This window comes from Astatotilapia calliptera, chromosome 9 (assembly GCF_900246225.1).
Source record: "Astatotilapia calliptera chromosome 9, fAstCal1.2, whole genome shotgun sequence".
NCBI classification, from domain to species: Eukaryota; Metazoa; Chordata; class Actinopteri; order Cichliformes; family Cichlidae; genus Astatotilapia; species Astatotilapia calliptera.
This window is the reverse complement of record NC_039310.1, coordinates 11,180,040-11,194,732: the sequence shown is the minus strand read 5'-3', so window position 1 is coordinate 11,194,732 and position 14,693 is coordinate 11,180,040. Positions and strand designations below refer to the sequence as shown.

The 14,693-nt window shown below is 38.4% G+C and overlaps 2 protein-coding genes across 2 annotated transcripts in view; both read right to left on the bottom strand.

Annotated features, from left to right (window-relative positions):
* The window catches only part of pck2 (phosphoenolpyruvate carboxykinase 2 (mitochondrial)), a 235,473-nt gene that overhangs the window by 149,796 nt on the left and 70,984 nt on the right, over nucleotides 1-14,693 (bottom strand). The window lies entirely within an intron of this gene.
* On the bottom strand, nucleotides 5,649-8,281 carry LOC113028798 (sialoadhesin-like). Its single transcript, XM_026179249.1, has 7 exons — nucleotides 8,209-8,281; nucleotides 7,485-7,868; nucleotides 6,836-7,141; nucleotides 6,485-6,751; nucleotides 6,198-6,267; nucleotides 6,018-6,057; nucleotides 5,649-5,891 (listed from the first exon to the last, which is right to left on the bottom strand). The coding sequence occupies exons 1-7, from the start codon at nucleotides 8,279-8,281 to the stop codon at nucleotides 5,649-5,651; spliced, it is 1,383 nt and encodes a 460-aa protein (XP_026035034.1).

Sequence of the window (14,693 nt, the reverse complement as noted above, 5' to 3'; positions counted from 1 at the left end):
GGCGTCCTGACTCCTCCTTGCCGTAGCATTTGTGTTGTACCTCGTCAATCTCTAGCTGTGAGAGCAGTCCCTTCTTTCGAATGTTGGAACACTGAGCTACTAGTTGTTTCGCCGTCATTGTGAATGTTGGGTATCGAAGAATCCATAGGTCCCTCATCCTATTCATGTAGCCCCTTCCGCCGGGGTTACTTGCGTAGTAGCATTCCAACAACGCCCTGTTTTCGTCCCTTGCCCACCGATGCCTTCTTGTTCCAGTAGCCCACTTTTCGTCAGGGTGCCCTGGTTCCTCAACACCTGACGCGGACCTTGTTGATCCGGGCGACGTCCGAGCCGGCATGCCTTCATATTTATCTGTCTCGCTCATGTCTGCGGTAGGCTTGCTTAGCATAGGGGGTCTAGCCTTAGGACCCTTACTGGATACAGACGCCCCAGGCAGGAATCGAACTTGCGATCCTCTGTTCCAAAGGCGTGTAGTCTAACCACTACGCTATCCAGCTGCTCATATATGTGTATATATATATATATATATATATATATATATATATATATATACACAATTATTAAAATGTAAAAAATGATCAGACTGCTACAGAGGAGAAACGACAAAGTAAAAGTCAGTGTGTCATTTCAGCAGAAACAGAGCGACTGAAACACATCTCTGTTTAGATGTTTCAATGACAAAGCAAACAGACCTGTGATGTTTTTGGTTTTCTGTCTTTTTTTATTCACTCAGTCTGATTTTTATGTTCCTATCATGCACTCTGCTCTCACTTTAGAAGCATCCGCTTCTGCCTTCCTACCTCCTCTAGATTGACTTGACCCACTCACACACTAACCTTTTTCTCATTCACATTTGTATTTGTATCTCAGATTTTCTGTGTTCTTCTTTGTCCTGCAGAAACGTACATACACATTGTGTACGTACACAGGTTACAGAAAATGTGTCTGCAACTTGCTGTTGATGTACTTCCTCATTTTGTTTAAATGTTTCTGCTCGTATTTAATGAGTCATTCTTCATTTGAGCCACTAGATAATACCAGTATTATTTATTGTCAGCAACTATAGCTAAAAATATGTAAGTAAAACACAATAGAGTGGTTGAGTACCATGAGCCTTTTTCATTGTTTTGTTCATTTTGTTTTTTTTAATACTCTGAGCTGTGTTTGCTCTCCTGGTGTCAGGGCTCTGTGTGCAGGCGGATGGAGATGAGGATCCAAATGCGAGACTCGGACACTGAATACAACTCAAAACCTCAGCTTTATTGCTGGCACGAAAACAAAACATGAAGTGAGCACTGAATACTGAGAACAGAAACACACAGGCATAATCTGATGATTATCCCCAGAGGAGCAGGTTATTCTTCCTGGCTGCAAAAGATAACAGCTGGAACAGTCTCTTGTGCTTGCCTTTGATAATCAGCTTGTCCATTACTCCCAGTATAAGACAGAGAGGCTCCAGAGGAACAACATAGCTGAAAATAACTGAAAGTACCTGTGGAATTATATAGCATTATATAGCTTTTTAGCATTATACTGTTTAAACATTATACTTTTAAGCAGGCCTCTGTGTGACCTTGGGAGCAAGAATAGTTGAAGCAACATTACAGAAAAAAGATGCATAGAAATAGCCCAGAAGTTGCAATAGATAAGAGGGGGGCAAAAGGGCAGCGTTAAGAACAGTCTAACACATTAGGTAAGTATAGACAAAAAGCAGACTGAGGAGGAGAGCGTAAACACCCGGCACAACACACACTTGACACCTACAAAGCGCACACTCATGACACTTGACATGACCCCCACACACACACCCCTACAGTGCAGACAGGAACACACACACATTGCAGACAAAGAAATGTACATCACACACACACATTCACAATTAAGATATGCAATTAAGAAAGGGGTTAAAGGTAGGGCCAGACCTTAAAAGGAAAGGTAGAAGACGAGAGATGAGGAAGAAGCTGTTTTGATCGAAACTGTGTATGACGTATAGGCGAACGTGATAACAGAATAACAGGAAAGGTGGGAGGTAAATAAGGAACTTTGGAATATTATAAATGTAACAGTTCGAAGGACTGCCCTTGGAATCTGCAAGACGCTTTATGCTGAGCTTCTGCGCAGGGGTTGAAATAAAGTAGTTGATTTATTGAAGAAGTCTGTCTCGAGTCATTCGTTGTGGTTTTTCACCAGGTAGATAAAAAGATCGGGAGAGGCGTCAGCACGCCGACATACCTTTGCACCATCCGACCAGAAATATTGAATTTTCACACATGACCAAAAACAATGCACAAAGTCACCCTTCTCTGCATTATAGTTCCAGCATAAAGGGGAGGAGTTTACATCTATTTTACTTTTTAAAGAGGGTGTGATGTATGCCCGATGAACAATTTTTAACTGAATAGATTTAGCCCAATTACAGACAGATATCTTAGAGGCACAGGCCCAGATCTCCTGCCAGTCTGGATCATTTATTGAGCAGCCTAGGCCTCTTTCCCAGGCCTGTTTAGCAGCCAGGAAGCGAGGGGCTGAGCTAGAGTTAAGAACCTTGTAAAAGGAAGGATTTTCCAGACTGTTATAATTAATTATAATTAATAATTAATTATAAAGTGCCTCAGTGGCAGGTATCTAAAGAATTCCACATTTTAAATGCCAAAACATTGTTGGAGCTGCTGAAAGGATAGAAGGGTCCGGCCTCTAAACAGATCACCCAAGTTAACCAGCCCCAGATTAGACGAGACCACAAAACCCCGGTCCAGACATCCAGGCAAGAAATAAGGGCCATTCATAACAGGAGCCAGGGAAGATGTCAAATGGGCCCGACCCTCTAAAGCACGGACAGACCTCTAGGCCTTGACAGAGCATAGGGTAATAGGATTGTTGGAGAGTGTTTTGACTTCACTGATCTCTTTAACAAATGAATTAAACAGGGGACATTCTATGGCTATGTAAAAGAGTAGAGGACTAAGAGGATCGCCCTGCCTATTTCCACACGGGAGAGCAAAATTGCTGGAGTGCATCCTGTTAGTTATAACCGTTGCGACTGGGGAGTTATAGAGAACTTTCACCTAATTTACAAAGATTTCACCCAATCCAAATTCCTCTAAGGCAAAAAAATTGATATGACCATTCAACGTGATCAAACGCTTTTTCTGCATCAAGAGAGAGAACAAGGAATGGCTCATCAGAATTTTGTGAAAGATGAATAACATTGAGAAGTCTCCTCATGTTATCAGAGGATTTAACAATGGAGGCCTTTAACAAAACCTGTTTGATCCTCATTAATTATATAGGGGAGTACCTTCTCGAGTGGCAGGGCTAATATCTGAGCCACTGATCTGGGGCTGTCAGACACTGAATTATTAACAACAATAATATTATTATTAACATCTACATAATCATAACATCTTGTTTTCTGCATCGAAGCCCAGGGCAAACACAACATTGATATTCTCACCTTTATTCACAGCAGCCGCCGGATATTTCACCACATATAAACTCACCCATTTACTAGCGCCCTTAAACATGCAGAAATACACACAAAAAACACACAATCTGCCTCATCCAGGAGAATGAACGCTATCAGCCCTTTTCTTTTACCTTCTACCAAGAAGACAAAGTAAGGTCTCTGTGATTTTATTCTTTAGTTAAGATTGCATGTCAATCTTATTGTATTTGACATTGCTGTTCGTTTTTACCGTACTGTTTTTCCATTTAAGAACATTTTTTCTTATTTTTTTTAATATGTCATGTAAATATAATAAAAGGGATTCTTTTAAAAAAAAATGTTTGTACAGATGTTGCTTTTCAGCCAAATTATTAAAACATTGCTAAAATGCAACTAATGAGCAGTTTAATTTCAAAGATCTTTCTTTGTTTTTTTTTAATGTTTGATGTTGCTCATTTAAAAGCAGATCTTGAAAGCCAGACTTTTGTGGTTCAATATATTGGCTTCTCCTTTTCTCATTAGTGTCAACAGGTTAAGTGTAAATGTGTCTTTGTAAAGTATCTCTGTCTGCAGTGATCTGTCAGACTGTGAATGACTGAAATGAGATTTGCAATGAAGAGGAGACTCAGTAAAATATTTGTTAAGTTAAGTTCACATATTGCAGTGTCACAAAACTCATCACTGAACAGGCTGCATCACCTATGAAAACACAGCATGAAACACAAATGTCTCCATTTGTTTAAATAAATTAACTCATCAGTTCTTCTTCACCAGTGAAGTAAATCAGCCACAAACAGACACTTTATCTTTCATCATATGTGGAGTGGTGCCTTCAGCACAAACAATTCACAGTAACACTACAGTGTGGTTTTTGTAGAGCAGACAGTTGATTATTGATAAAAGCCCAATATAGTGATTATTTTATATCTGCTATCAGCAAATGTTAAGGCCAGTCAGAGATTTGGATCCTAACATGTTAACTAAGTTAGCAATAGGATTCACATCCAAATGTTAACATTACTTGAGTACTATACATATGTTTGTGTCAGCATGCAGATATTAACACTGCTGATCTCTGAGATGTGTGTTCTCTTCTTGCAGACACTTTAATTATTAGACTGTGATGCAGCTCTGTTCATGTGAACTCTTAGTAAATAAATAAATATGACCTACTGTATAGACCAGCTTTTCTTTAAAAAAAAAAACCCTCCTCAAACAATAAAACAAATCCATTAAAAGAGAAACTGCCACTACAAAAAGTGTCGACCCTAATATATAAAAAAAGAGTGAAATTTGAAGACAAAATAAATTTTTTTATCCACCTATTTGGATATGAAAAAGACATCCCACGTTTCATATCATTAACAATACAGAGTAAACTTTTAGAATAATTATATTAAATATCACACAAAAACGGCAGTACGGTGGCACGGTGGTTATCACTGTTGCCGCACAGCAAGAAGGTCGTGAGTTCAATTCCAACATCAGGCCGGTGTCTTTCTGTGTGGAGTTTGCATGTTCTCCCCGTGTCTGCGTGGGTTCCCTCCGGGTACTCCGGCTTCCTCCCACCGTCCAAAGACATGCAGCTTGTGGGGATAGGTTAATTGGATAATCCAAATTGTCACTAGGTGTGAATGTGTGAGTGCGAATGGTTGTCTGTCCCTGTGTGTTGGCCCTGCGACAGACTGGCGACCTGTCCAGGGTGTACCCTGCCTCTCGCCCTATGACAGCTGGGATAGGCTCCAGCGCCCCCCTGAAAAGGATAAGCGGAAACGAATGGATGGATGGATCACACAAAAACATGTTACATTGAATAATCACATTTTATTTAATGTGTTTAATAAATTTACAGACGTGTTTTGATGCCATTTTCCCTGCAGTCTTTTAAACAAATTACCTGTGAAGAACTCTTACATTCATTTCAACATGTCTACAATGTAAATATTAAATCATACAAGAGCACACACAGCATGCCAGCATTCAAATACTGTATGAACATGATAATAACTAAAATAATAATAAAAAATAGCTACATTGTGTAAAGGTTTTTAATGTTCAGTCTTCTCTGCTGTCATGTGAATTAGTTCTTTATTGGACTGCAGTGAAATTAAAGTTGAACATAAAAAGCTGCAGGATGTAATTTTTTTTTAAGTTAATAAAAATTGTGTGTGTGTGTTTTTTAATACACTGTGTTAATGTAATGTTATAACTTTTTCTTGACCTCAGCGTACAGTTCCCCTTGGCCATCAGCACGCTCTGTGTTTTTTGGCTCGTTGACTTTCACCTGTGCGTACACTGTATCCTGCTGCTGGCCTCTGTCCTGCACTGAGTCAGAGGATGCTTCATTTCTCAGCACAGAGAAGCTGATCTCTCCATAATGGATGTTTTCTTCTCCTTCTGATTTACTTGCTGGCTCTTCAACAACCGACTCTTCACTTCTTTGATTCTATAAAATAGAAACAAATAGAAAGGTTCATTTGAATCTAGTGAGCAGACTCTGGTGGAGGTACAAGAGTAAATAACTTTCTGAACACAGTTCAGTAAATTACAGAGAAGTTGAGTATTTTCTTACATGAGTCTGTTGTTGAGTTTGATGCTTTGACTTTAAGCACCTGAAAGATATAAGAGGCTGTTAAACTAACTATCCTCTGTTTTAGGTTAAATATATTTGTGAGTAAACAGATAATTTCTACCAAGCTACCATGTCAGTGACAGAAATTGATCATGTTTTCTAATGTGATGTAATATTTACCAAACAAAGATGATCAAGCAAAGTAACATCATCCCAAGGATTCCTCCAAGAAATGACCAGAGTGGGAATCCTGGTAGAAAACCAATATCAAGATGAAACAACACAAGAGTTAAACAGATCGTGAGGTTCTTCTTTTTCTTTTCCGTTATATTACCATGATGTTTAATTTTACACTTTGTACAGCACTATTTAGAAAAAACAAAACACTTCAAGAGATTTAATGAGTTACTCAATAAACAAAGAAGAAAAAGTTAGATAATAGCATAAAACTGTTCAGTGGCATGAGCCATTACCTTTAATAGCCACATGAATTTCTGCTGATGTCTGATTACCCAGATCATTAGTTGCCACACAGTAATAAACTCCTCCATCTGTTACATTGAAGCTGTAAATCTCTCCTTCAGATACTTTCACAGCTCCATCTCTGCTCTTCTTGAACCAGGTGAAGCTGCTGACTGGAGGTTTGGCTCTGCTGGAGCAGGTCAGGTTCACCCAGCTGCCTGCTGACACCAAACCTGATGGACTGATGGATGCTGAGGTGTCTTTAGGAGCATCTGGAGAAAAAATAAGAAAGTCATATCCCATAAATCATGTTGTCCTATAGGATTCAGTTCAACAACAAACTCTGATTGTCTTACATGAAACACTGAGAGTCTCTTCTGTCTCTGCTGTCTTGGTGTCTTTTCCTTGGTTCACAGGATATCTGGCAGAGCAGCTGATCTTCTTTCCATCATGTGTGTCTGACAGAGTGATGTTCTGCTGGATTTTAATTGTAAAGCTTCCATCTGTGTTTTCCTCTGTTTTGTTGTGAGAGTCTTGTTGGAGATTCCAGGTGAGTTGAGGAGGGGAGTGTGGACAGGGAGTGAGAGCTGAGCAGGTTATAGTGACAGACTCCTTCTCCTTCAGATCACCTGGGATTGCAATATTGGGCCTCCAAGGAGAATCTGTGGTTTCACATCAAGCTCAATTTTTACACTGATAATACAGGAAACACAGTCAAGTAACAGATGAAGATCAGTGTAGTTGTGTTAAAGTCTTAATTTTACATGTTCATGCTGTTCAGTCAGGAAATTATTTTATTCTGAGTTTATTATTTCCTCCATGTAGGAGAAATACCTGAGCTTTGGAATCAGCACAGTAAGCAAACTTTGTTTTTGTTTTTTTTGCACTGAACTGGACAACACATTTTTAACTGCCAAATATAAAGTTAGTACATTTATGTCTTAGCTGTTAATATTCAAATCAGATTTTTTTTTATTATCAACAATAAAAAGAAAACTTTCTCACCTTTAATTTTTATTTTAAGAGGATCACAAACAGCTGTTGCTCTGAACGGCCAGTTCATAATTCTGAAGTAATATGTGTTTGAATAAGTTGTGGTTAAGTTGGAAAACAGAGTGGTGCAGTTTTTCTCCTTCAGGTTTCCTGTAATATTCATTGGATAGATGTTAACTGTCCCACTGCTGTTGAAGATCACGTTTTCTGGATAACGTTTAAAATTAGTATGACTTTTAATCCACACTGCAAAAACAGGTTGTGTGCTGTCAAACTTTACTGGTCCAGTTTCACTAAAGTTACATGGGATTTGTAAACAAGATCCACTCAGAGCTTCCATCTCTGTTGGTGCAGTGATGAACAGGTTTGAATCTTGAGGACAAGCAGCCAAAGTACCTGGAAAAAATCATACACATGATGGGAAACAGAATTATGATACACTGAGTTTATTAGACGTGTGTTGCAGTTCAGTTTCAGTTTTATTTGTCATATGCAAGTTAGCACAGGGTCAACATTGCAATGAAATGTATTTGACGAGCAGAAGACAAGTCACAAGACAAATGGAATATTGCACATGAGATAAAGTGGCAGGAGTGAGCAGCAGCACAAACTGAGCAGTACAAACTTTTTGAGTGGCAGTTAGTACAGTATTGCACGGAGTGATGTTTTTTTCTGTAAAGTATCTCCATCTGCACTGATCTGTCAGACTGTAAATGCCTGAAATGAGACGGCTCACTTGGAATAAAGAGGAGACTCAGTAACATGATGTCTGTCATGATGTTCACAGACTGAACTGTCACAAAACTCATCACCTGTATAAAAAAAATATAACATCACTTAAAGGTTTGATCAAATCAGGAACTTGCATTGTTTTATAGAGCAATACAAAATTTACATGTATTTGAAATCAGACAAACAAAAATAAAGCAGTTCTTTTTATTGTGATATAAAAATCTTGTAAGATGCAAAAAATGTTTTCTTACCTAATAATCAGACTGCTACAGAGGAGAAATGACAAAATAAAAGTCCGTGTGTGATTTCAACAGAAACACAGTGAGTGAAACACTTCTGTGTTTAGATGTTTTAATGTCAAAGCAAACAGACCTGTGAAGCTTTTGTCTTTCTTTTTCAGTCAGTCTGCCTTTTATGTTCCCATTATGCACATGTTGTCAGTTTAGTAGCCACCACTTCCATCTGCCTGTTTATAGATTCACTTGACCCCCCACTCACACACTAACCTGTTCTTCATTCTCTCATTAATATTAATATTTGTGTCTTAGCTTTTCTGTTCTTCTTTTTGTGTCTCTGTGTGTGTCTGTACTCACACAGGTTACAGCTTTGTGTTGATCAACTTCCTCGATGTGTTTAGATCTTTCTGCTTTCATTTAATGATTCCTTCTTCAGTTGATCCACTCGGCCAATAGATGTCTAAATGTTTTTATATTTATTGTTTGTAGTCTGTTTCCTTCAGCACCAAAATAATTGCATATAGAGAGAAGGTAATTATGGAGAGAAGAAAACAGTTGGAAAAACAAAACGCAATGAACAGAATATTACTGACAAAGTGACAGCAAAACTAAAGAAAGGTGCCAGAATAGACAGTCTATTGCAGTTTGTTGTGTATGGGGCATATTCAGACACATATTCAGTAATTGCAAATTATTTACATGGCAGTGCACTACAGGCATAAATCTAGACCCCTAGATAAAACATTATGGGTCATTCCCACAACCACACACAGCTTTACTGTGTTCCAGAAAAGTATCCAATAGCGGTGACAACTGCTCCACAGTAGCATGTGGGATTTTTCGTTTTTGAGGACGGCTCCTTTTACCTGTCACTACGGACGGTCTCTTTATGTTTTGATCAAGAGCCTTTTTTGGGCAGCTGAAGAGGAGAAATCCATCTTATGGCCAACCTCTGGCTGTATCTTGGTCATATTACCCAGCGAAACCCAGTATGCAGGTTCATCTGTAACAGTCCTCGTGCCACAGATCCGCACTGTTGCTTCTACAATAAACAGAAGATGGGTGCAGGTCTCCACGACTCCGGCCATACAGGTGCAGTGGGTGGCTTCAACCTTCCCTGTGATGCTCACAATGACCCATGGCTGCAATGCTGGTTCAGTCAGTCTTATAGAGTGCAGTACCTGAAACACACACAAAGTTCCTTTAAAGACAAGAACTATGAGCCAAGGCCGACATAAATGTGTTTAATCTACTTTATAATAAATGTAACAACGTGTTTATAAAGTTAGCACATGCATGTAATTTTTCATTTTTTATGTGTCCATCTAAAGAACGCTGTATGTTATAGTCTAACTCTTCCTGTTCTCTCTCAGAAACCTGCCTGCAGAAATTGAACCTAAAGTATGCAGTGCAAGGATGTAATCACTTTAGAGATGAAGAAAGCATAACGTTTGACTTTAAGTGACAATTATGGACACCTAATATGATAATGAGATTCTGCAGGTCATTAAAACTAAAATAAAATGTACTTTTAGTGACACAGGACACAAACACGGAAGAAAGATGTATAATTAGAATTATTTATACTAAACATGAATAAATCATTGCAATTTCTTTAACCAGAAAGAATAACTAAATCCTTCAGGACAATATCACATCAATGCACTGAATTCACTATGTTATCCCTCTAACAGAGCCTCCACATGTTCTCACTGTAATTTCCCCCTCATGACTGAATTTATGCTGCACTAATTTGAATGTTCGGTGGAAAATCAAACGCATTTTACTCACAGTACTCGAGCTGACTTACCTTTGTTTGAATGATGACGTACTCACAAATCTTGTACCCATGTGTGTGTGTGTGTGTCCCTCCAGAGATTTGTACTTGCAAAACTGGTTCACCTTGTACTCGCTGACTCCACAGACATGGTAGGTCTCCTTATTTCATACGGGTCCACATTTCCAATGCACGCTATTTTCTCTTTGCATTAAACTGCTTTTGCTTTTAAACATGTTTCTAGCAACCATCCTTCCAACATAGTGTGTTTGCTTTGATTCGTGGCCCAGGAAGATGGCGCCGCGCTCCCACAATGCATTGCGGGTTGACGTCAACTCCAAAGCCATATTCTGTGTGTGTGGGTGCATGTGTGTGTGCTTCCAGCCATACTATACATAGACATATGACCTTACAATGAACTTAAACTGCGTGTATGAGGTATGCAGAAAAGCAGAAGTAAACGTTTTCCTAAACTATAAAAGCAGGAATTTGTAATAGGTCATATCTCAAATGCACATTTAAAGGTGTGAAATCTTCACAAACAGAAAGGTTTGGTATCAAAAGCTATAATGGGATTATAACGTCGAGGCTGCTTCCTGTCATCTCATGGTACACAAGTGCACACAGAATCTTATCAGACCTAATAAGGAGATGATTCTTATCAGCATACAAATGATTATATGTTTCTAAGCACAAATGACAATATAAGAAAAATCTATTTCAACAAGCTGTTTAAAAAAAATATGATAATGCCTTATCGCCTCTTGGATGAACCTTTCAGAAAGCTAAACTGAAGACACCTGATTCTCCCAGAACTAGCCAGAGTTTATGTTGGAAAAAGTCAAACGCAAATCTATTTCTAAATCAGCAGTCTGGAATAATTTTACTCTATTTCATTTTCATTTTTGTTCCTCTTCACAGACTGAAGGAAGAACAGAAGCTGAACCTGAAGCTTCTCAGATCCAAAGAAGTGACATCACAAGAGTTCGTCACAAATGACACATTTCCACATGAATTTAACTAAAAAAACTAATGTCCAGCAACAAGAGATGAAAAGACTGTTTGAATGTTTATTAAAAGGACGTCACAGGAAGAATCAGAATTGGTATACTTTATTAATCCCAAAGGAAATTATGGGTTACAGCAGGCAGCACACTAATGGCGCATGCGCACTTACAAAGGAACCTTCTGACCATTACACAGGCATCACATTGGCATCACAATGTCAGTGAGGTAGGCTGATAGTAAAAAAAACAAAAAAAACAATGAAATACATAACATTAGGTGAGAGGAGGAGAAAAATATTCCACTCAGACTCCTAATAGGAGAACAGTTTGAGAACAGAAAAAAAACACCCCAGCACAAAAAGCACTTTGTTGGGTCCTCAGCTTCCATCTCGTCGACGCTCTTCTTCTTGTCGACGCTCTTCCTTACTCGCTTCTTCTCATGGTACCTGACACTCCTCTTGTGCCACATGGCTCACGCCATGTGTCAACTCCCCAATGAGACATGTACAAGAGTGTTGCACAGTCTCCTTAAAACAATCTCCAGGGTTTGTCCTTTGGAGCAGCTTCACTCCAACCTGTAACCCTGTGTATAAACATTAGTCAGTAATTAAATATTTAGCTTGTTTAACTCCCAGCTCCACCTGGAGCCTGTATCCTACAAGTCTTTAAGTTAAAACAACTCACATTTGCAACCAACTGCAACTCATAAGTGTAATAAAGTATTCAGCAACACAGAGACAAGTATCATTGCAGGTTTATTCTAAACTCATTAAACCCCTACTTTTTTTTTTTCCATAATTTGCTCCAAATCATTGAACATCTCATCGTCATTCCACATTATAATCAGTGACTTCCCTTAAGTTTGTCACTCACCATGAGCCCAATAGTGGTCAGATAATGAGCCCAGAGATGGGCAGTTACTGTAATCCTGTACTGTATTACAGTAACTGTACTGTACTGTAATCCTGTTACTGTAATTCGATTACTTTTTTCAAGTAACGAGTAAAGTAAGGGATTACTATTGCAAAAATGGTAATTACATTACCGTTACTTTCCCGTAGGAACGCTGCGTTACTGCGTTACTAAAACCGTGATTTTTTTGCGAGAATGTCTCATGACAGTGACGTAAGCAAGTGCGACGTTCGTGACAACAGCTGTCTGCAGATCAACAGTGGATAATATATCGAGTGCGGAGAGAGTATGAGCGTGCAGCGTTTAAAGCGTGGAAGTACTGACCTTACTTTAAGTTTGATTCCATAAAAAGTGACAAAAACATTAGCGTCCGTTGTGCGTGGGAAGAAAACTTCTTTTTACAGCGAAAAAACCCTTAAACTTCCAAGCAAGCACCGAGTGCGCTACGACGTAATGGGAAATTCACAGAGAAACCCGTGGATTCTTCCACTGACCGCCGCGGCACACCTGCACCAGGGTAAACCTCCGCCTACCCTACTCCTGCTTTACAGGTGAAAATAGAGCAAAAGGACCGCTAGACCAAAGGACTTTATTTATTTTCTGCTGTGTTTTACTTGCATCTATTTGAAAGAGTGAGTGTAAACACACACAATATATATATATATATATATATATATATATATATATATATATATATATATATATATATATATGTGCTGGAATGTGCAGAAAATAGGTTTAAATATTAAACAAATTTCTTCCAGTCAGAGAATGTTGCATATAATTAAATTTTTGCTTGATGCATAAAGTTAAAAGATTAAAACTAATAAAACAAGTTTTAAAAAGGGACTTTTCCATTTGATTACATTTTGTATGATGGATTATGTGGAAAAAGTAGAATTGGGCTGAAAGAGCTATTGCTTTATCACCTATTCAGGTTGTAAATCATGTTTTTAACAAGTAACTAAGTAATTAAGTAATTAATTACTTTTGAAAATAAGTAATCAGTAAAGTAACTGGATTACTTTTTGGGGGAAGTAATTACTGATTACTTTTTCAAGTAACTTGACCAACACTGAATGAGCCCTATGTAACTATTCTGTAACCACTGCACATCTGTTCAATTGTCACTTGTCTGTCTGTGCTGAATCCTCTACAAGCACTCTTAAAGGAAAACAAACATTAGCCAAACACACGGTTCATCCTGGTGGTCAGGCGTCGGCCATCCAGATTCCAGAGGTGCTGTAAAAGGTCATAATGTTAACACTCTGCTGTAAAAAGAAGCAACACTAGTTTCAAACACAGTATCACACTGTATTCACTTTCTCCCCTGTAACATTCACATTTTCTCCAATATTTTCTCAACAATACAGTGGGATTTCATCACCAACATATAGCCTGTAACCACAGTTTCCTTCACACAAAATCTCAGTAATCCTGTGGTAGAAAAACATTAAGTTGTGTCCTGCTGTAAATCACATGATCAAATCACATGATTAATCCTCTGTTGTAGAAAAGAAATGTAAATGTTATCGCTGGTGTATACACTCTTTCTCACAGTGATCTCTGTGAGCAACACAAGGTAGTGAATAACACACCCACGGTAAATTCAAAAATTACAGTTAAAAAGGTTAAATTTGCAGAGTTCACATAGTCATGTAACCCAAGTTTCGTCCTGTGGTCTCCTTCTGCTCCTGCAACAGAGACACACACAGATACATCCACACCTTTGTCACGTGGATGGGGGTTAACTTCACATAGTGGTGTTAAGTCAGTCAGTCTTGTCAGCTTTAACCAGCTTTTACCAGTCAGTCAGTTCCCCATTTTTTTTATTTTCACTCATTCATTCATCCATTGATTCTTTCTTTTGCTTATAGTGGAAATTATAGTCGCATTTCGTTTCCACCCTCAGCAAAACGACGACAAAAGAAGAATTTTAGATCGGATAGCCTCGCTGAATCCTTTTGGACAGGGACTTGCTTCCTTAATTGTCCCAAATAAGTGGCTTTCTCTTGAGCCCGTTTTAATTTTGGAGAAACTCACTTTGCAACTGTTCGCAACAACATGGTGTGTAGTTCTTCCTATTCAATGTTCAGATCTGCTTAGATGACAAAGAATATTAAACAAAACTTTCAGTGCACTGTGAAAGTAACAAAATAAAAAGAATAAAAGAAAGGAAAGGAAAGGCCTTCTTAAATCATGACACGTGTTCTTCATCTCAGGGGGATAAATCATACCACACCCAATTGGCAGGCTCAACTTAGTAATAAAAGACAAATCAACAGCCAGTTTAATCTCAAACATTCATCCAATCAGCCACACCACACACAACATACAGCATAACCCTGTTGTCTCATTACATAATAAGTTTCTTCTCATCTATAGGGAGTGCAGAATTATTAGGCAAGTTGTATTTTTGAGGAATAATTTTATTATTGAACAACAACCATGTTCTCAATGAACCCAAAAAACTCATTAATATCAAAGCTGAATGTTTTTGGAAGTAGTTTTTAGTTTTTTTTAGTTTTAGCTATTTTAGGGGGATATCTGTGTGTGC